This window comes from Haplochromis burtoni, unplaced genomic scaffold, assembly GCF_018398535.1.
Source record: "Haplochromis burtoni strain Fernald_Lab_line unplaced genomic scaffold, NCSU_Asbu1 Contig_16, whole genome shotgun sequence".
Taxonomy (NCBI): domain Eukaryota; kingdom Metazoa; phylum Chordata; class Actinopteri; order Cichliformes; family Cichlidae; genus Haplochromis; species Haplochromis burtoni.
This window is the reverse complement of record NW_024582377.1, coordinates 3,416,690-3,439,955: the sequence shown is the minus strand read 5'-3', so window position 1 is coordinate 3,439,955 and position 23,266 is coordinate 3,416,690. Positions and strand designations below refer to the sequence as shown.

The following is a 23,266-nucleotide window of genomic DNA, read 5'->3' as shown; positions in this document are numbered from 1 at the left end:
TATATATATATATATATATGCACTGCTTTTATCTTGGTGGTATTTAGGATTGAGACAAGATCAAATGGATTTTGTCTATATAGGGCATGATCTTTTCAGTGCTGCAGTCATTTGTGGGGGAATGTAAACACATAGCTGTCAGCAGGGTAATGACCATTAGCAGTGATATTGTTCAGAGAGAGTGTTTAAATGGTGTCCATCGTTGGGTTTGATAGAGTAATGCTGATTTTTGCACCAGATGAATAGAAGCACTGTTGGTTTATTCTCATATTTGGTCTACAGGTAAAAAAAAAAAAAGCCAATTTATCATTTTACTCTTTTTTTATTGGAGTAGTCAAGCTTAGAGTGTTTTTTAGCCTTTTAAAACTGTTGTTGTGAGAAGCTTTTGCAGCCATGCACAGCGACACTGACCTCGTGTTTTATGTTGGATGATATGTCTTTTCTTCCCATTCGACATGCTTTGTCATTTCATTATTATGTAGAGCTCAGTGAGAAACAATGCTTGAGTCAGATGTGAGGATATCACATGTCACATTATTCTTGAGCAATGCAGTTCCTTTAGTTCTTGGCTACACGCAAGATATGTTTTCTTTCTTTAAGTAGCACTCCTCACATGACTTTATGAATGGTGTAATTTGAGACACGAGCTCTACCAGGCTTCCCATGGTGGCTGACTTAGACACAAACAGTGGCACGTTTCTCAATCATGCAGTTTCTGCAGGGGGGAAAAAAGCTAAGGTTGCCTCACAAACTAATGAGCTCAAGAGAGAACAGTGTCAAAGTAGTCCCTTATGGACGATATATTCCATATGCTTACTCGGAGGCCAAGAGGCACCCTATACCTCACATCTGGCACAGACCACCAATAGCTGACATATTCTTCCTCTGACCATCGAACCTCTAAGACAGAGGCTGCTCCTTTCTTTTTTCCCTTAATGTTTCTAATCTTGTTCTGCACTATCTATAATCTGGGACACGGATGTGATTATTTTATTACCAAAGCCATTAGCTCGATCATTTAATATAAATACATGGAAATTGTGGATTTCTTGTTCCTGCCAAATATGAGTATCACGGTCTTTGACTACCTGCAATTCTGTGTAGGGTAGGCTGTATTTAACAGCGTTTTAAACTTGAACCTTTATTTGACAACATAGAAAGACAGCTTTTAGTATTTTTTTGTGTTTGGGCAAACCTGAATATTAGAATCAGAGCTGCTAAAATTCTTCCTTTCTGCAGTAACTTTTGGTAAAATCAATGGGAAGAGATGCTGCCATATTCCTAAATATGTCTTTCATGGAAGGTTAACTGAGGACATGTGTGTGTGGCTGACTGCAGACAGCCTTTCCACTGTGGGGTGTAGTGAGGCTACCAGAGTTGTTTTGTAAGACTTTTCTAAAAGGTGAGCAATATATCCTCCCTCTCACTTTTATACACTCTGAGGACAAGGAGGGGATTGATTCGCTCCTCTCATTCTCCTTCTCTGCTTCTTCGCTTTATTACTTCCGTCAGCCCTAATTTGGGTTGATGGGGTGGCTGTTGCATGACAAGACACATGTCTGGGCCCCTGCGTGAGAAGGCTGGCTGGCTCTTGCTGAGCTTGTTTTCTTTGCGTGACCATGTCCCTCCCTCTGTCACTCCTGGAACCTCCCAGCAAGGCCCCCCCTGACCCTGTTCATGCCCTCGTTAGCTGGCATGTGGCTGGTTTATTTGCTTTGGCCAGCTGCCCGTGTGAAAGGCAAATTTTGACTATGCTCCAGGAGGGGCTATCTTTAGAGCGGAGCAATGGTAGAGGTGTTTGGTGGAGGTGGTGTGTGTATGTGTGTGTAGATAATGCAGGTGGGGTGTCAGGATGAGCAGCAGGAAGAACTCAGCGCTTTGTTTGTGCATAGCAACGTGCAGTTGGTATATTTTAATGTGTGACCTGCGTGCCTGGTCAAAGAGAAATTTGCCCCACTGTAACTGCTTTTGAAGAATGACATGCAAAGACAGGTCACCCAGAGTTTACCGTCCCAGTTGCAGTCCACAGAGGGTGCTGGAGAAAAAAGGAGCATGAGGATCAGGGCAGTGTATGCAAAGTTCACTTGTTCCCACTGATGTAATCTATCGAAATGCTCACGCTAACATGCATGTTTCTGCATATACTCTCTCCTGCCAAACTTCCCCTATAGTTTTCTAACTGGGTGTACAGATTTACATATTGAGCCAGAGAGACAGAAGGATGCAATGAAACCCTTTCAAAGGGTTTCCAAAGCACCGTGTGATCATACAGCTGGGAGTAAAACTTGTGTGAACACTAAAAACAACTTTAACTTTGAGGTCACTTCATCACACTGCAAACAGCTGCAAAAGTGGGTCATTTTGGGTATGCTGCTATGAGCAGAACAGCAGCTTTACTTTGAACATCAGCCAGATACAAAACTTTTGTTTTAGAAAGTCTTGTAGCATGCAGTCTTTTTGTTGTTTCCTTCTTCCACTTTCAACACGAGGGTAGTGAAATTAATAAAACAAAGCTGAATAATTTGAAATAGTTGGTGTCCAATCTATTTGGAAGTGAGAGAAAAATGACACTGAACCAAACAGTTTTTTGGCTTCTACTAATCTTTCTTATTGTGGATTAATTAAATTAGGTTAATTTTATCTTTAGTCATATAGTGCCAAATTACAACAACAGTCGTGTCAAAACACTTGTAGGGTAAAAACCCCTATAAGAATACAGAGGAAACCCCAACAAAGCAAAGTAAAAGTACATCAAAAATTTGACTTCAACCACTTGTTACGCTACCAAAACCCACCCAGCCTCCAAATGCAAGCTTCCACACCTCCGAATTTAAGCAGTTAAGCTACAGTAGCCAAAGAATGACTAGTGTGTACCTTTGTGACCTTTGAATTTTGCACTATCTATAGATAAAGATAAGATCCTTGCTGCCTGAATGCATTTCCACGGGTTGTGTTGATTGTACCATTTGTCTATTATAATTTGACAGAGGTTACAGGTTAAAGCACATGTACCCCTATGCAGCTGACATCACTTCCTCCTAATCCTGTAATTCAGTGAAGTGATAGAGTGAACAGCAGCAAGATGACGGACCGTAAATCAGAATACAATGTCAGAAAAGCAGGATAGTACAACCCCACAGAGTCACAAGTATGTTCCAGATTAACCTCTGCCGCCCCGTCACTCAATACCTCTGCTGGGATGGAATCACTTGAAGCCGTCTAGGTCTGCACGCTGGAAGTTATGCTTTGGCTGTAAACACAATACAATAGGAAGGAGACATCACAGCTCCCTATAACTTGCAGAGAGTTGTGAAATTTTCATTTGAAGATTTTTAAACATGTTATTAGTAATTACTGCATCAAATATATTTAATAGACAAAATCAAAGTGGTGTGGGAAGAAAATTTATTTGCTCCAAATGAACGTTCATCAAGCCTAAATTTTGTGGTTTGTCCAATACCATTTTGTGCAAGAGCTGGACCACATACTGGGGCAATACACAAATTACTTTGAAGACCCACATCCTTATGTTCTGAGACTCATAAATGACAAACAAGACACATTAAGAATGCGCCATGGAGAAAATGAAGAAAAAAAAGCTTCCACTGCTGTTCCAGGAAACAAACTTTTCTGGTGGTCCTTCACATTAAACTGCCACTAACCCAAATGCAAACACACAGATACAAACAACATTTGATTAGGACTGGCACAAAAGTGGATGCTTTCCGAATTTGTCTCCTCATGTGATCTTAGCTCATTTATTTACACAGAAGAATATATACTTACTCTTGGATGTCTTGTGGGTAAGATGATTAGGAGCTCCCTACGGAATTAGACACAGGAAGTAGAATTTATAATGCTAAAGGAAGAATGTGGCTAAGCTAAAATCAGATCCACATTTACCAAGATACATATGTACATATTGATAGCAAAAGTATTTACTGCATGCTGTGTAATACTAGAGGGCAGTACATAGGAAGTACATGCAAATCTGTGGACTTTGAAAGAAGGTAGAATTTCCAGCTTTAAGCATGATTTAGAGTTCTTTGGGAAAGCTGTCTTAAGTTATGATGTAATCTTTAACTCTATGCCGTAACTTTCCACTTAACCTGATGTGTACTAAGGTTGGGCGATTTGTAAACATTTTCCAACCAACAATCATCAGTACAATAACCGATGATGGGCGATATATTTGCACATGTGCAGACTTCTTGATGGGCGGAGCAATGTAATCATGCACGGATTGATTTGCGCGTTTACAACACAGAAGTCCGAACATGGATGAACTAGTAGCCAAAAAAATATAAAGTCGCCAATTTGGGATTTCTTTGGCTTTAAACCGGATGAAAAAGGTAAACCTAAGGATGTAACCAAAGCAGTGTGCCGCTTGTGCAGACGTAGAAGTGCGAGCAAAAGACTCAAACATGACTAACTTGCATGAGCATGCACATGTCCAGCATCCAAATGTCTTTTCCTGAACATAAGCTACTGGCTTTCTTTCTTTCTGTCATGAGTTTGAGTAAATGAATCGCTGCATTTGGGCGCACACTGAGGAGGTGCATTTGTTCACAGATGAAAGAGGGTGTTGTTAAAACTGCTAAGACTGCTTCTATTCGCTGCATCATTATTAACAAACTTACTCATAGGCTGAGCCTGTTGTCTATTCTCCCAACCCTAATGTGTACTACATGTCAGGTCAACACAGCCTGGAACAGTTGCAGTGAGTCCACTTGGAGGATGTGTCCACACTTGGTGCATTGCATTGTACAGGGAGTGCAGAATTATTAGGCAAATGAGTATTTTGTCCACATCATCCTCTTCATGCATGTTGTCTTACTCCAAGCTGTATAGGCTCGAAAGCCTACTACCAATTAAGCATATTAGGTGATGTGCATCTCTGTAATGAGAAGGGGTGTGGTCTAATGACATCAACACCCTATATCAGGTGTGCATAATTATTAGGCAACGTCCTTTCCTTTGGCAAAATGGGTCAAAAGAAGGACTTGACAGGCTCAGAAAAGTCAAAAATAGTGAGATATCTTGCAGAGGGATGCAGCAGTCTCAAAATTGCAAAGCTTCTGAAGCGTGATCATCGAACAATCAAGCGTTTCATTCAAAATAGTCAACAGGGTCGCAAGAAGCGTGTGGAAAAACCAAGGCGCAAAATAACTGCCCATGAACTGAGAAAAGTCAAGCGTGCAGCTGCCAAGATGCCACTTGCCACCAGTTTGGCCATATTTCAGAGCTGCAACATCACTGGAGTGCCCAAAAGCACAAGGTGTGCAATACTCAGAGACATGGCCAAGGTAAGAAAGGCTGAAAGACGACCACCACTGAACAAGACACACAAGCTGAAACGTCAAGACTGGGCCAAGAAATATCTCAAGACTGGTTTTTCTAAGGTTTTATGGACTGATGAAATGAGAGTGAGTCTTGATGGGCCAGATGGATGGGCCCGTGGCTGGATTGGTAAAGGGCAGAGAGCTCCAGTCCCACTCAGACGCCAGCAAGGTGGAGGTGGAGTACTGGTTTGGGCTGGTATCATCAAAGATGAGCTTGTGGGGCCTTTTCGGGTTGAGGATGGAGTCGAGCTCAACTCCCAGTCCTACTGCCAGTTTCTGGAAGACACCTTCTTCAAGCAGTGGTACAGGAAGAAGTCTGCATCCTTCAAGAAAAACATGATTTTCATGCAGGACAATGCTCCATCACACGCGTCCAAGTACTCCACAGCGTGGCTGCAAGAAAGGGTATAAAAGAAGAAAAACTAATGACATGGCCTCCTTGTTCACCTGATCTGAACCCCATTGAGAACCTGTGGTCCATCATCAAATGTGAGATTTACAAGGAGGGAAAACAGTACACCTCTCTGAACAGTGTCTGGGAGGCTGTGGTTGCTGCTGCACGCAATGTTGATGGTGAACAGATCAAAACACTGACAGAATCCATGGATGGCAGGCTTTTGAGTGTCCTTGCAAAGAAAGGTGGCTATATTGGTCGCTGATTTGTTTTTGTTTTGTTTTTGAATGTCAGAAATGTATATTTGTGAATGTGGAGATGTTATATTGGTTTCACTGGTAAAAATAAATAATTGAAATGGGTATATATTTGTTTTTTGTTAAGTTGCCTAATAATTATGCACAGTAATAGTCACCTGCACACACAGATATCCCCCTAAAATAGCTAAAACTAAAAACAAACTAAAAACTACTTCCAAAAACATTCAGCTTTGATATTAATGAGTTTTTTGGGTTCATTGAGAACATGGTTGTTGTTCAATAATAAAATTATTCCTCAAAAATACAACTTGCCTAATAATTCTGCACTCCCTGTATGTCTTTTTGGTGAATAAGAAGAAAGGCTGCTCAGTACTTAACACTGTGTGGTAAGGTTTTACTCCACTAGCCCCATTGAGCTCAAGCCTTTCTTCTTCTTTATGAAAAAATAAATAAAATCTTGTCCCTCCCAAGTTGAAGGAAGTTGTTTTTTGTAAGAAGAAGTGGTGTCATCTGCATAGACGTTTATAACTAAGTTTGCATGAACTTGTGCAAATAAGCTGTAACCAAAACATTTTTACCCCCAACTTTGCAAAACATTACTCATTTGCATTCACAGCATTATCATGGGGTCATTTTTCTGTGTTCATCTGGCAGCAGGGTTATTTTTGTTTGTTTGTGGGTACAGTAAGTGTGTACATAATATGCTATAAAGCTTAGTGATGCAGGGAAATACTTGTTTGGTGAGAATCCTATGCAAATTCTTTTCTATTTGTAATACAAGCATACTGGGGAACTCAGCTAAAAAGTAATTTCTTATCTGCAGCTGCAATAGTCTGCAATAGTGTCCTTAAAAACGTAGAACCTGTTTAGCAACTAAAGTCTGCCTTTTATAAAGGATTTAAGTGTGCAGCATTAAACCAGGAAGTTAGTCCCTGTAATAAAGGATTTGTGTGAAGCAAAATACCACAACTTCAACAAGTGTGAATTTTAAAGGCCCAAGCAGCAGCCAAGTCAATAGCAAGCAAACCAGGCATGAGCGAACCCAGAAGACTTTAGAGTTTTAACCATAGTTTTTTATGTTGGTAAAATGTGGTACCCAACTGGTGCTTATGAGGTCTGTTAAAACCCTGGTTTAATGAGGGAATTCTTCAGAGTGAGATGCTGGAAGCTGCTTTTAATGAAGGATGGTAAGGGTCAAAAAGTGGAAATCTAATGCAAGAATTATTATGGAATTATTATTGATTAATCACATTTTCTATGCTGTTCCCCGTTATTTAACCTGCTTTAAAGTTTCTACAAGAACTGAAACACAACTTTTACAGCTGCCACTTTAACTTCCTTTGCTTGGAGTTTCACTCAAACATTCTATACATGGTAGTAAGAAACAATACATTTCCACCTGTTTTCAGTTATTATTTGTCTGCTTTCATAGCTCACAAAAACATATCACAAAATTCCTTTTGCACTTTTTCATGCAAAATGTGCACAAAAAAACCTCAGACTTCAAGTGTCAACTGAATGATTGAGTAATTTTGATGAAGAGTGACATTTGATAGACAGATCAGAACATTCGAGGGTTTTTCAGTTCTCCAACTTTTCAGGCCTTGTGCATCACTAAGCTGTGAGTGATTGAAGAGACTGATGAGGAGTTGCTAAGGTCGTGGGGGGATAGGGGGAACCACGTTACGTGACATTAAAGGCAATGAACCTTCCTGGTGTTGCACATAACGTGAGAAGAGTGGACAGGAAAATATAGGGAGGAGAACCTTCAAATTTAGAGGTCAAGCATTCAATCTGAATGTTTCAAAAGGTTGCGCCCCTTAGACACCCCCTCCCTTTTTTCTTCTCCTCTTTCATGACCCCTCCACTTTCTCCATTCTCCCCGCAGCTGATGAAAGACGCTGATGAACAGCAAAGACAGCACTTAAACTGATTTCCAGGACTCGGGAAAGGCAGTTCATCTCAGTCAAATCCTCTGTGTGTGCGTGCGTCTGAAGCCATCTGGCCACCCCACCTGAATTATGGAAGGCAGTGTTCTATTTGGAAAGTTTTCCAAGTCATGGTCAGTAACCTGAAAGCACCTTTAATATTCCCCCTGCTCTCTCCCTGTTTTCCTGTAGGAAGAGGCCTCATTTTGTGCTCCCTGCAAAAAGTAACACAAATTCTCTGACACACCCATAATAAATCTGTACACTTAACTATGGGCATAAGTGCTTAGAGTCACACAGAAGTGGGGGTGCTCACAGGTGCCCCTCCACTAAGACTTATGGCTAGTCCTCCCCCACTCTGCAGTCACGCAAGCGCTGCCCTGCTCCTGGACCTCAGCCTGATTTTACTGCAGCCTGCGGAGAAACCAGACACTACAAAGGCCCTGGGTCCACATCAATTTCATGAGCAAAGTTACCAGGAAATAAATCATTTTCAGGATTTTTTTAAAAAGCAAGGAAAGGAGAAAGGGGTCCTAGCTAGCGCGCTACCCAGACCCATTGAAAACAACATAGCAGGGTATGGGGCGCCGTTTGTAAAGTGAAACATGCTGAAATTAACGGCAACATTTTTCCACATTTAGCTCAAAACCTTACAAAAACATGTTTTTTCGAGTAATTTTTTACAACATTTAGTAAAATATTTGTAACTTTTCATCAAATGTTAAATATTAAATCTAAATGTTAAATATTAAATCTAAATGTTAAATGTTAAATATTAAACCAAAATAAAAGCTTCCCGAAAACCTCCGGTGCAAAATTGTGTCTGTTCTCCTCACTTCTCCCCGCCATGTGCTGCTTCACTTCTTGCCTACGAGCGTGCTGCAGCGATTGTGAAGTGGAGACTGCAGCTGCTAAGAGTGCACTACTGCTGAACCTTTGGATGGCCGACAAAACGGATCTTCCGATGTTTTCAGCTAAATCTCCTAAAACAGTCAGTGATCACTGTTGACCTCCCCCTTTTATTACCGCTAATCATTTATTTAAGCTCAGTTTTTAAAACCTTAGGATGTAACTACAGCCCAGCCCATGCAGCAGTATATGAATGACTAACCTCGTATTGTGGATGGATTATCTCAGTTGTTCTCCTGGCTGAAGTTTGGTCCTTTTACAGCATCCTGCCATGCGATTACATTTGTTCCTGACCACCGAGAACACTCACGTAACTTTTATCGAGTGGAAAAAAGTTAGCTTGTTTATATTATGCTAACATAGCTGTGTCGCTAGCGGTCACGTAGCACATCATTATATACCAGCTAGCCCAACTTCAGTAACCCTACAAACGTCACTGCTGTTTAGTTTTCTGTCTTCATTTATGCTGGAAGTGATAGCAGAGCTGTACGTTTTAATTTGTTTCCAAAACCCCGCAGTCAGGACATGCTATATTGTATTTAGATAGAAGCTAGCGAGCTAACTCCCTGCTAACTTCTAACTCCGTTAAATGTCATAAATTCCGTTTTCATGGATGCCTGGATGTTAAACTCAATTGTTACACCTGGTAGAGCAGAACGCTGATCATTTTATTAAAGATGAAAGACTTTAGACAGTTTTTCAACTCTCAGTAATGCCATAGTGATCGTTTGATATATGGACCTGCAGCGGAGTTTAGGCCCAGACACGGCTAGTGACGTCAGACTAAACAATCGGATAGACGTTCCAGCCCTAAACCTAACCTTATCCCTAACTATAACCTTATTCCTAACCTTTACTAGCAGTTAAATGACGTAAAATAGTGTTTTCCAAAGTAGAAAATGAACGAACATGTGTAGATTGAGTCCAAACGGTTCTCATGTGCTTTCCTTTTTCCGATGCTGTCATTTATTTATTTATTTATTTTTATTTTTTTTTTTTGCCTGTCCCGTTTGGCTCTTTTGCCATCAGAATTGTTGTCTAAAGGCAAAGAAAGATGCCCAACGGATTTACTTTACCAAATTGACCATCCCAGCCTTGCCTAATGGTCCATTTGATTCACCTTTTATTGTTTATTTTATTTTCACTTACTGAATACGGGACAGACTTGACTGGGGGAAAGAAGGGGAGAAAGAAAGAGGGAAAGAGAAACAGCTGAGAAGAGGGACGGGGGAGAAGGGCAAAAACAAAAACCAACAGAATGAGCAGAAAAAAAAAAAAAAAAATGCATATATCAATCACCTGGTCACCTGCTGAGAAAGAAAAAAGAAAACAAGCAGAAGAGAACAAGAGTAATAGAATAAACAACATCACAATGATATATGGGAATATGACAGTAAATACTAAATATTAAACATTATTGTGCAGCACATAAGATCAACAGAACACAGTGTGCTTTGAGGTAGGAGCCAAAAAGGGTGTAGTTTGTGGGTGTGATCACCCGTGTGTACACCTGTGAGCATGGACGCGCTTGTTTTTTTAAAAGGTTCCTTCATGTAATGATCTGCTAGAGGGTGTGGGGGGGCCACAGCCCCGTCCTCCAGGGCATGAAGCAGGTATGGAGGAGATCAAAACTCCAGACATCCAGAGGCCCCCAGAACACAAGAGACCAAGGAAGACCAACAGAGGGGCAGCCGCGCCACTGTCCCAGAAAGAGCTGAGGAGAGTCCCAGATGAGGGCTCACTCAGCAGCCGCGGAGCAGAAGCCAGGGGGAGTTGCAGTGACGCGCCCGTGAGCTCCGCCGGCAGCCAGCCGTGCCTGAGTGACCGAGCCCCAGGCCGAGAGGCCGGGGGCACCCCACCTCCGAAGTGGCCCGAGCGAGCCCCAGGCTCCAGGCCCCGATAAGCGGCCGCCAAGGAGTGAGCCGGTGTGTACCTGGACGCCCATCCCCAGACACAAAGAACCACCAACGCACCGATGTCTGAGGGAGTCCGCCACTGGCAGGGGAAGTGGTGGTGCCGTCATTTAGGAACGTGTTGCGTACCCAAAAGCATAAAATGTTGACAATTTGTCACCTAGTGAAAATTATTACGCTTAGGGAGTGAGAACGTGTCTGACCACTACCGGCACACTTTTGCACCGGAGGTTTTCGGAAAGCTTTTATTTTGGTATTTCCGCTGATCCGTGCAATAAATTTGCATGTTAGCCTAAACATTTAGATTTAACATTTAGATTTAAATATAATATTTAGATTTAACATTTAAAATTCTGTTTTAAATATCAAAAGTTACAAATATTTTACTAAATGTTGTAAAAAATGACTTGTTTTGAGCTAAATGTGGAAAAATGTTGCCGTTAATTTCGGCATGTTTCACTTTACAAACGGCGCCCCATAGCAGGGGAGCAGAAAATGAAGTCGACCGTACGTTTCTAAGAGTCAACTTTGCTTTGTCACACATTTGCTAGCAAATAGAATTGATGTTGTGTCATCTCAAATTTGATAAAAGCCAGTGTTAACCAGTAACCGGGCAAATAAAAGATAATAATTTTTCCCTCTTTACACGCAAGTCTCCGGGAACAAGACCTCGGGTTTTATAGGTCATTTGAGATTGAAAATTTTGCTTTTACAGGCCAGGATTCAGTCTAGACTCCTTATAATAAAATGCATCAAAGCTCCTGCACACAGATTGTGGTAATCATGCATCCAGTCAGTCTGGTGATTGGAAACTTTAACTATTCTTATTCCACAGAAACTGAGGTTAGGACGACCTTTCTGGAGCAGATTTTGTATTTTATGCACCTTTTTCTGCCTATATTTCGATATAGAACCAAAATGTTTTCCAACTTGAACGTGCATGTTGATGCTAATGTCTTTCTCTGAGCCACTACTGTACATGTGGTATGACACTGAGAGCAATTAAAAAGCACTTTCTTAGTTCCCATCTACTAAGTGAAACACATTAACACGTGTTAAAATTTTATTTGGTTTTTCACTCTGGTAAGGGTTTTGTTGAATAGCGTGAAAATGTAACATTCCCTGTCATTTTCATTATGAAATCATCTAGACTGACGCACAAAACAACAATCTTCCCAGAACATTTCTCAGAGATGCCTTGATTTATGTTTTTAGGAAAGCAGTAAAACTCTGCTCCAAATCTGTGCGGGGACTTTTACATACTTTTGATTTAGTAAGTTAATGAATCAAAAGCAGTTGTTTTTTTCACCCTCACATTCTGGCCTATCAAATCTTTTACTATTGAGATTAATGTTCACAACTGCTTACCACAGAGCTATGAGTTGTGATCCTGCATCTTAGCCTCTGCTTTTTAATTTTGCATGTTCTAACATAAGGACACACACAGGTATACCACAGAAGCCTGCTGTGCTTTGCATAAAAGCCCTTCTTTTGGAGCAACACAAATCAGACATGCATGGCAGTAATTACCCCAGTTTTTGTCTGGCACGCTGTGGTCATTTAGGAGATTAATCAGTCGTAGATAAATAAACAGTCCTTCCTTTCTCAATGTCACTCATCGAGGCTCAAGTTCTGAATAAGGAAAAACTTTATTATTCATTTAAACAGCTCAGACTTTTATTTCAAGACTATGTTGTGTACATACAACAGTTTCTTTCACAAGACAATTTGCTTCTATGTATGAAAATCATATTTTGTCCTGATAAAATACAAGTTATTACGACATTTTAGTCAAATCATTTATTTTGTCAAATAAAAGCTTGACAAACTTCATATGATATAGAGTACATGCAAAGATTTGACTTTAAGGCTACTTTAATAAAACTGAGAAAAGCAAATCAGGTTCCCTCTAAATGAAAAAATAATATGATCTTTTTTAAGGTAGTATAATAAAAATAAGTACTAACGAAATCCACAATTCCCAAAAACCACTAAACAAACAAAACAGTTTGCCAAGATACACTGCACTTATATATATGCTAGTGAAATACAGTAAACTTTAGAGAATAGTTTCAACATTCAAATACCCTCAGGGAGCTTATCACTATAGGTAGTCATGAGCTCATTTCTTGTTTGCCAGTTAAGCTTCCCGCACAGTGGATACTGGTCTCTCTGGACTCAGAGTAATTATCTGAAGGCACGCAACACACTAACTGGCGAGTTCAGCCCCGACACTGTGTAGGATATGTGAGACAAGCCTTTCACCTTGATTCTGCTATTTTTAATCACATTGAGAAGCACATCAGTCAAAAAAAATAAATGTTTAATTTCTTAAACGTTTAAACTCTGCATTCCACTCTATGACTGATTCAAGAGGTCTGTAATACAACCTTAGTCAATGATTTACAAAACCCATATTTTATTTACAATAGACCACAGAAAACATTTTTAAGTTTACTGGTAAACATGAAAAATCTGCTTTTTAGCAACAAACTAAACAAATGACAGATTTGTCATAGAACCATTTAATGTGACAGTTACAGTGTCAGGATTGTTTTTGCTATCGGAGAAGCATGAAGCAAATTTCAATGGATAATATATACATATTTTTAAATGTTTAAATTCAGACTTTCTACTGTTTCATGAAAAATAACACTCGTTTTGAATTTGATGGCAGCAACATCGCTCAAAAGAAGTTGGAGGCGAGAAAAGGCTAGAAAAGTAAGTAGTACTGAAAAGAAACAGCTGGGGGAACATTTTTTAAATAGTTAGGTTAACTAGCAACAGTTCAATAACGGGACTGGATATTAAAGATAGGCAGAGGTTCACCAATCTGTCATTGTGTTCACACAGTTCACAGTGCCATCCAAAAATGGAGGTTAATGCTTTATCATGCAAAGAAGAAGCCATATGTGAGAATTATCTAGAAAAGTTGCTGTCTTCTATGGACCAAAGCCCGTTTAAAATGAACACAGCCAAAGGGGAAACTGTTATTTGGTCAGACAATTCAAAATTTTAAGATTCTGCTTGGAAAAAATGGATGAGGATGGAAGAGAAGGAAAATCCAGCTTACCAAAATTCAATGACTCTACATCTCTGATGGTATTGGGCTGTGGAATTGGAAGCCTGGGCATCTGGAAAGTCACCATCATTGCTCAGAGGTATATACAGGTTTTGGATCAACATATTTTCCCATGCAGATAAAGTCTTGTTCAAGGAGTTGCTTGGATTTTTCAACAAGAGAATGCTGAACTGCACAGTGCATTCATTACAGCAGCTTGGCTTAATAGTGGAAGAGTCAGGTGCTGAAATGGCCAACCATATATCACCAAATAAAAACGTTTGATGCATCATGATAATAACTCGGAAGACAACCCAGCTAGGATCCTATATCCAACAAGATGGAATGTTCTTCTACCAAACGTCCAGCAGCTCATCCCAGCAGATGTTTATGGATTTCTGTTTAAAGGAAGACGGGTGCTACACAGTTGTCAACATGTCCCTGTCCCAACTTTTTGAGAGGTGTTACTGCCATCAAAGTGAAAATGTCCTTATGTCTTTGACATGTTTCACTTTCCCACTTTAACATTTTACACCTTAACATCCTGACATGTTTACAATTGTGGTTGCGTATTCTGACTGAATCACAGCCTTCTATGAATTATTTGGCGTGAGTAAGACAAGTTTGTCTGTTAAAATATAAAAGCATGGGAACAAACATAGAGTCGTGCTCTGAAATGACTTCCAGAGTACTGACTCGAGCTCTAGTCCACAGTATTTGCATCAAAGAAGGTAATCTGGGTTAGTGCTTTCATGTCAGAAAAGCCATTCAGCGGAGAGCACATGGGAAGAATGACCAAGTTGTTTCTACACAGAGCAACCTGCTGGAACTATATGAAATAAAATGCTGCCCTCTTGTGTCAAAATATGGTAAAACAGCAAGCCTTATGCATAAGGAGACGTTACAGCTGTGTTTGATGTAGCTGTGCTGCTACTTTGTGTGTGGATTTTGCTGTCTCCAATAATCTTGCTGGATTTATAATAGTAGATGAACAGGAAGAAACCTATACAAATAAAGAAGAAGGTTAAGGACTTTTAATCCAATAAAGAATGAAGTCAGCTCACTGTGACAGTTTTAGATTTACCTTGAAAGGAGTTGAGGATGGTAAAGATGTAGTAGGAAGCGATGAGCAAAGGTCCGTAGCTGAAGAAAGCAAAAGCCCAGGTGATGCCAAGAAGGAGGAACAGGCTCAGAATGGTGGAAGTGTTGCTCTTAATGGAAATATTGTCTTGGGCCTTTCCTGCTTTTGGCATTAGAACAATTTGCCTTACAGTTAGAATGAATACACTCAGAGTGAAGACGAACACTACAGCATAATAACCAATGTTGACCCCCTGGTGGATACCAGCATCAGAGATCCAGCACCTGAAAAAGGGAGTACAACGTGATCCTCTGATGAAGATGTTTGTGTTTCATCCAAGAAATCTATTATCAGATTTACAGACTTACATTGTTGCTGCTTTCCCCTCATTTGTATTAATATTAATAGAATTATATTTCTGGGAGGCAAGAAGAGCGATCACCACCACAGCCGGTATGACTAAAGAGAAGATTAGGAATATAAATTCTCCTGTGATTATTATTCATAATATGAGAGCATAAGTATCATTTTTGGCTCAGGTCTCTTACCCCATCCTGTGATGCAAATCTTCAGCATGTAATGTTTCACTTCAGTGCAGATTCGACGTAGACTGAGGTACAAGTGTAAAGCCTGCATGAAGAACCAGGTAAAAGTGGCCAACATCCCGTAGTGCAGAACTGCTGCTATTGCCACACATGCACCTTCGATACCCAGATTTGAAATGCTCTCATTGGTCAAGAAGGACAAGTTCAGGATCAACATGGCGACAAAGAGGTTCATCAGAATCTTTGTTGCTTCGCTTGCTTTCCCCTTTCTGTGGAGCAAATTAGTGTGCGTAAGAAAAAGGACTTTACTGAGGTAAAAATCCAAACTGCCTCGGATCTCTTACCTGACGAGAACGTGCATGAAGAGACCGACGATCAAGAAAAACAGCGACAGTCCACAACCGATTGAAGTGATGTAGGTCAGAGTATTAACATCAGAAGTGCTAATGTTTGCAGGTGGAGGTGACTAGGTTCAAATAGTTATGTGTCAGTATGTGCTGTAAAAAAATCATTTCTTATTTCCTATACAGCTGTCTTACCATGAGTATGGCAAAAAAGGTTAGATGTGTGCACTGGCAGGTGATGCTGTTATTGGTCTCCACTGTTTGACAGCCATCTGTGATCCAGAGTGATTTCCCTGTTGGACAGCAGTAATACAAAGTAGTAACTGTTAAAGACAGACTTTATCACAGTAATCAGCGTGTGTGCAAAATGTGAGTGAACACTTCAAAGGTCTTTAATTCCTGTGGTTTTCATATTAAAATTAGATATATTTATAGAGAGAGATCTATTTGGGGGTTTTTACCGTTTGCATCTGTGCTGTTTCCATCCCAAGACATGCAAGAAGCATTCGCTCCTTTCTTTATCAAAATAGAAAATGAAAAACAGAATAAGTTTTCCTCTGAACTTAAATTGATCGTTATTTCTGTTATGACATCACACTTACCTTGTCCACATTACTGTACTGAATCTCGATGGGTTGTGAAAGGTTTTGTATTTTTGCCCCCATTTCTATTCCCACTATCTCACTGTTTAAATAGTATTTACTGCTGTCATCCTGTTAAGATTAAAAGATTGTTAATAGATCAGGTTTGGTCAATATGTTTAGACATATGAAAAGTAAGTTTTTAGTTCAGCTGTACTATTACCGCATGCTGCTGTGGAAACAACAGAATTCCAAGAAATGATCCATTTCCCTCCACCGCCAGTTTACTGGCCTCTTTAGGAATTTTCATTAAATGAAATGGGCCTGTAAAATTGCTGTTTTCTCCTTTAACAATCTTTCAAAATGAGAAATGTTTATCAGCAAAAACAATTATAAAATAATGATGTCATGCATATGTATTATACAAATTAAAACTAATATATGCAAATGAGCATTAAAGTATCTTTTGTATTTCATCAGAATGTTCAATAACCAGAGTCATTTTCACTGAACTCAGAATATGATTTTTCTGGCAATTATTCCATGCCTCAGACTTCAGAGAGTTAGTAATCCACAGTCTTAAAATTGTGTCACGCTCTTTTATCAAACACCTTACCTTCACGCCAGCGTTTTCTGTGAAGGCAAAGTTCATGTTGGCTTGATTTTTCTGGGAGAGTTTGGCAATCACTCCTGTGATGTTGCCCATCTTGATTGTTGCTGTGCCAAAATTACCCATCATTTCAAGGACAAAGGATAGATTTTTCATGACGTCTCTGTAACACGGAGACACAGTTAGTTTCTTAAAGTAGATTTCAAAAGTGCACAATATTGCAAAAATATTTCTATGAAAACTGAGATATCTACACTGGGTTAGGAATGGTATGGTTGATGGAAATGTCAATAGTGTCATTGTCATTGCTGGGGGTTGTTGTGGAAGATTGGCTGGAAGAATTGATGCTGGTGGTTGTTGTGGAAGATTCGCTGGAAGAATTGATGCTGGTGGTTGTTGTGGAAGATTCGCTGGAAGAATTGATGCTGGTGGTTGTTGTGGATGGGTTGCATGACACAGTCCATGTGTCATTATCACTCACGACATATTCTGTTTTATGTAAATGTACACAAAGTATGCAAACACACACACACACACACACAAACACAAGCGGGCTGTTGTTACACTTGCTAACATTAAATATTTGTTTTTAACTGATTTGTTAAACAAATAATTATACCTGTGAGGTTTTCACGAAAGCTCCCTTTGCTCAGTTTCATATTCATACTCATATTCTTCATACCTTGAACACATAAAAGTATGAAATTAGAACTTGTGCACTGTCACTGCTGTCACGTTGTTTCATGTAGAAATTAAGAGGAAAAGGTTTGTGAATTTACTTTCACTCAAGCAGCGGTTGATGCTACAAAAAAAACCTGCAACAAGATAGAAAGTGCATCAGATCATTGGTTGGAAACCTTTTCAAACTGATCAAATAAACTGAAAATTTGACCGCTGTGCACTAACTCACTTCTTAGAGACTTACCAGGGCTGCTTTTGTTGTAGAGCTGGGATGGCATACATGAATAATTATGCTCTGGATCCTTCATCACCACAATATCTTGCTTGGATAAAATCTCTTCAGTTAAATTTAGCCTGTATTTACCTTGACTATCTATTTTTACTTCAATATTGCAGTTGAAATCCGTGTCGTTACAACACTCTAAGAAAAATTTAAAGCACAAACACATTTAGCAAATAACCAAGACAAATGTTTTTCCCCAACAGCTTGAAAGCAAAAAGAAAAAAGAAAAGCTAAAAATTAGATAACTGTACCTGCACGTGTATTATTTGGTTGGATGTTGAAACAGAGTTTAGTTCCATTGTCCTCTTGGTAGATAGTTTCTAAATTAAAATATAAAACCCCAGATTACTAAGTTTGTCCTTTAACCTAATGATGATTTTTTCCTGTATTGTTTTTAACTTACTTGATGGAAAATATGAATCAGCTAGTGTTTTGGGACTGATAAAAAGGGTATTATTGGGTTTACTGTCTCCATTTGTGCCTAAAAAATTTCAACGTAAAAATATGAGAAAAATATTTTGAGAATTACTGGTTTCTTTTAAGCTAGATTTTGTTACTTACCTGTGCTGTACAACAGAAGCATTAGCTCCACGGCAAACATCAGGCAATGGTTTACAGCCAATGGTAACATTATCCTAAGGAGAAAAGGGAGCCTGCAAATGAAAATGGAGCAAGCTTACTTATCACAACCTAAAACTCAATAAGTTCCAGCTTCTATTTCCCAAATGAGAATATGTTCTGTGTTGTTGAGTTTCACAGCAACTTGAACTTACAGTCATTATTTTTGCTGACAAATATACCTTTGATATCTTCCTCTTTACTTTGACTTGCAAATAAACTGGTCCCCCTTTTTAAATTATATGTTTCCTCAGAAAAAACACTGCCAGAATGCTACTCCCCCCCCCCATGGGCTGGACTGTAGGTCTGAACATAAATGCTCCAGTAATACTTTATCCCTTGTACTGATATGAAATCTAAAGAATGTGCAGTTTTTAAAATGTATCTGTGCTCATTTCAGGTTGGATGGAAAACAGGAAGTCATCACCCTGATTGTGCTAAAACCTTCTAGGTATCCGCAGGTTTCTAAAGATGTGCAGTGTATAGGATTATTTACAGTTGTAGTCAGATGTTTACATACGTTCATCATGGGCTTGAATGTTTATGCAACAGACATCTTACTTTAAAATATAAGATTTGAGTGCACAAATTATGATTTTATTTTGGATTTTTTTCTAATCCACAAAATGTCAAAAGTATACATACATTCTAATATATGTACGTACGCCCAGTAATATTTGGTTTAATGTGACGTGGCAAGTTGCACTTCAGTGGCATGCTTTTGGTACCCATTAACCAACATTCTTCTTGGCAGTGTTGGCAGAGTTAGTTTAAATCTGTTGCTTCCCTGGCATGGGCCTGGCTTTTAAGCGTACAATGGTGTGAAAAAGTGTTTGCACTTTCCTGATTTCTTAGCTTTTCACATATTTGTCACACTTACATGTTTCAGATAATGAAACACATTTTAATATTAGACAAAGGTAACCTCAATAAATACAAAATGCATTTTTAAAATGATGATTTCATTGATTAAGGGAGAAAAGTTATACAAACCCATCCATCCATCCATCTTCATCCGCTTTGTCCGGGGCCGGGTCGCGGGGGCAGCAGCCTAAGCAAAGAGGCCCAGACCTCCCTCTCCCCAGCCACCTCCTCCAGCTTGTCCGGGGGAATACCAAGGCGTTCCCAGGCCAGCCAAGAGATATAATCTCTCCAGCGTGTCCTGGGTCTGCCCCGGGGCCTCCTCCCGGTGGGACATGCCTGGAACACTTCACCCAGGAGGCGCCCAGGGGGCATCCTTGTCAGGGGTTGCCACTTCAGCACGCAGTCAAGTTCTATACTCCTGCTAATGACCTACTAATTGTATTCAGGTGTGTTGCACCAGGGACACATGGAAAAGTTTCATGACACTGGCCCTTGAGGACTGGAGTTTGAGACCCCTGTCATACGGAATATGACAGGTGTGGTTGAACTGCATGAAGACTCTGAAGCTTCTCTTCTCTTCTGGCAGGACAGGAATGTGGCCTTGTCCTGTGAGCCACTGTAAGGATGTACTTAGAGTAGAACTGGACTGTCACCGGTCTCAGGCTCTTCACCCTTTTCAAAGACAAAGCAGTCATTTAGATAAAATATTAGATATTGTTTACCTGTAAATGCACAAAGTAAATTTAGAAATGTAATTATTGTCAAGATTGAACAAGCACTGATAGTGAGTGTAATCTACAGCTGTGGCCAAACGTTTAGAGAATGAGAAGTGTTGTTTGCTTATTTACAAAGTTTGCTGTTTCAGTGACAGTTGTATATCATATTATATCACTTCAAACAGAGGTGACCCAGTAATGCTGCACTAATGAATTAGACTAACTATTCACTTTAGCTTAAGTTATTAAGTTAGCTAAAGAGTTGGGATGCTGTGTAAGACATAAATAAAGCTCAAACACAAAGGTTTGGACACCGTTTTGCATGTTTCCCTACTGTAGGGGTCTCTGCAAGCATACAGAGGGGGTACTCTGAGAGGGTCCAAGATGACAACTTTGGAATTCTACTAGAAACAGTCGATCATATTTGTTGTCAAAGCTGAATTCAGGGCAAACTACGCTAAATTACCGTTTTAGCTAACAGCTACAATAAGCATAAAAGTTACTTCCCGTCAGTAACACTTTCGGTCCGCTAGAAAAACGTAGTTCTATTAATCTGCACTTGAACCGGAACTGGATGTAAGTTCCAAAAAACTGAATTTTGGAACTGAAATTGAAGTGTAGAACTGAAACTGAATGGTGAGAAGTGAAACTGAAATTATTCGAGAGCTGAATTTTTAAAGGATAAAATGCCGTTTCAAAGCAAATCAATTCATTTTCAAAATATAAAATTCAATTTCAATTTAGTGATGATCATTTTCAAACCAATATATTGAATTTCAAATTAGACTAATTCAAATTCAGTTTTTAAAAGCATTTATTCAAGTTACAATTCAGATTCAAGCCTAGCAATTCAAATTCAAATTTAACTTATTCAAATTCAGTTTCAGATGGCACAGATTTCTGCCCATAAATGTCACCGAGCAGTGACTCAGTTTGTGGTCAAAGGCTTGCACCCATTTGCCACAGCAGATGCCCCCGATTTTCGGTAAGTGAATGTGTTTAATTGTAGGCAGGGACATTACTGGATATTCTTGTGTAATTGCTACAGAATAGTTTATGTTATACTTTGTTATTGCTACAGAAGAATATTTATTTAATTATTATACATTTACAATTTTTTTTCCTGGGGACCCTGTGACACCCCATTGAAGAGCCGTAGGCTGGATCTCTTAAGATCTCACTGTTGGGTTTGTAAGGCCATGTTACTCCTAAATTTCTATCTTGTTCAAAGAGAAGATATAAAACAAAGTTCTAAGCTAATCGACCGTAGTGTTCTCCTTTTTAAAAAGAATCGATAAGAGAATCGATAAAGAATTGAATCGTTAAAAAGAATCGAAAATGGAATCGGAATCGTGAAAATCTTATCAATACCCATCCCTACATGCATCTATTTGAAAGAGTGAGCGTAAACACAAAAACCTATTTTATTTTATGTGCTGGAATGTGCAGAAAATAGGTTTAAAAGAAAATTAATTCTTCCAGTCAGAGAATGTTGCATATAATAATTTTTTTGCTTGATGCATAAAGTTAAAAGCTTAAAATTAATAAAACAAGTTTTAAAAAGAGACTTTTCCATTTGATTACATTTTGTATGATGGATTATGCAGAAAAAGTAGAATTGGGCTGAAAGATCTATCGCTTTATCACCTCTTCAGGTTGTAAATCGTGTTTTTAAAAAGTAACTAAGTAATTAATTACTTTTGAAAATAAGTAATCAGTAAAGTAACGGGATTACTTTTGGGGGAAGTAATCAGTAATTAGTTACTGATTACTTTTTTCAAGTAACTTGACCAACACTGATTATGACTGAGTTACAGCAACTGCTTGATTGCAGTTGTTGCTGCTAAGAGAGGCCCAACCATTTATTAGGTTTAGGGGCAATCACTTTTTCACGCAGGGCCATGTAGGTTTGGATTTTTTCCCCCTTAATAATAAACACCTTCATTTAGAAACTGCATTTTGTGTTTACTTGTGTTGTCTTTGTCTAATATTTGAATTTGTCTGATGATCTGAAACATTTAAGTGTGACAAACATTAAAAATATTTTTTTCCCACCACCGACTATATGTCGAATAGTGTTGAGGTCAGGGCTTTAGAAAGGCTGTTCCAGAAGCTCAATGTTAGCCTGCTTTATTTATTCCAAAACCAGATTTGATGTGTTTGAGATCATTGTCCGGTTTGAACACCCAGTTGTGTTTAAGTTTTATGCTGCTGAGTTGAGGTGAAGTTGAAGACTTTAGAGGTAGTCCTCCTTCATTATTCTATCCACTTTGCGCAGTCTAACAGTGTTCTGATGGCAGGACTGTGATGCAGTTTTCTGCCTCGCCACTAGAGGGCGCGGCCGTTTTGTGAGTAATGTTTGACTGGGATGGAAAATGGTGTTCATGAAGGCAGTGTGAATCACAAGTTATGCTCGGGAGCAGTTTATGTGGGTTCAATGAGAGTGTGCGTCCATAAGACTGGTGAGTTACAGGATATTTCTTGTGTAAGAAGGATAGCCTGTATGTTTTCTTGCTCTGGACGTCCTCTGTTTGTACATTTTCTATAAGCTAAGTTATCGCTAAGCTAAGCAGGGCTAAGCTAAGCTAAGTTCGCCTAGGCCAAACTGAGTTCAGTTTGAGTTGGTGATTTGTTATGTGTATTGCCTTCTTTAGTTGGCATCATAAGTGAGTGGGGCACAAGAGTTAAGTGATGGGAAGATGTTTATTTTCTTTGTTGTCAAATATGGTTCAGACTATAAGTAAAAGCCGCAGCTTAGTATTAGGGCCTATAAGACAAGTATGTGGCTGTAATATGTTATATGGTGATTATTGTTGTCTATAATTTGATTGTAATTTGTGTTCTATTTTCCATTCTGTTTGTAGAACCACACACACACACAACCCACACCCACGCTAAATCTGCCATTAAAGAGCTGAACGATCATCCCCTGTCCTCGTTATTTTCTGGAGGGTCATAGTGGCACTTGACCTGTGCACACCCTGCGATCACCACCGTAGAACTGAACCTCATATCAGAAATCATCATAACAAACAGCACTGTGCCAGAGAATGATGCTCATCCTACAGGATGCATCATCGTGTTTGACAGCTGGTACTCCCCTATACTCCTCTAAATGTGCTTCTCTTCATTGTGA

At 39.4% G+C, this 23,266-nt stretch overlaps 1 protein-coding gene across 1 annotated transcript; it reads right to left on the bottom strand.

Moving 5' to 3' along the window:
* Positions 1-12,056: 12,056 nt before the first annotated feature.
* On the bottom strand, positions 12,057-18,700 carry LOC102314515 (adhesion G-protein coupled receptor G5). The gene is made up of 17 exons (XM_014331982.2): positions 18,494-18,700; positions 18,336-18,413; positions 18,184-18,252; positions 17,894-18,070; positions 17,748-17,783; positions 17,588-17,650; positions 17,223-17,457; positions 16,975-17,131; positions 16,582-16,713; positions 16,380-16,490; positions 16,239-16,293; positions 15,973-16,070; positions 15,778-15,899; positions 15,437-15,702; positions 15,257-15,347; positions 14,892-15,172; positions 12,057-14,810 (listed from the first exon to the last, which is right to left on the bottom strand). Exons 1-17 carry the CDS (start codon positions 18,561-18,563, stop codon positions 14,692-14,694), a joined length of 2,160 nt encoding a protein of 719 aa, XP_014187468.2. The 5' UTR covers positions 18,564-18,700; the 3' UTR covers positions 12,057-14,691.
* Between the last annotated feature and the right edge of the window lie 4,566 nt (positions 18,701-23,266).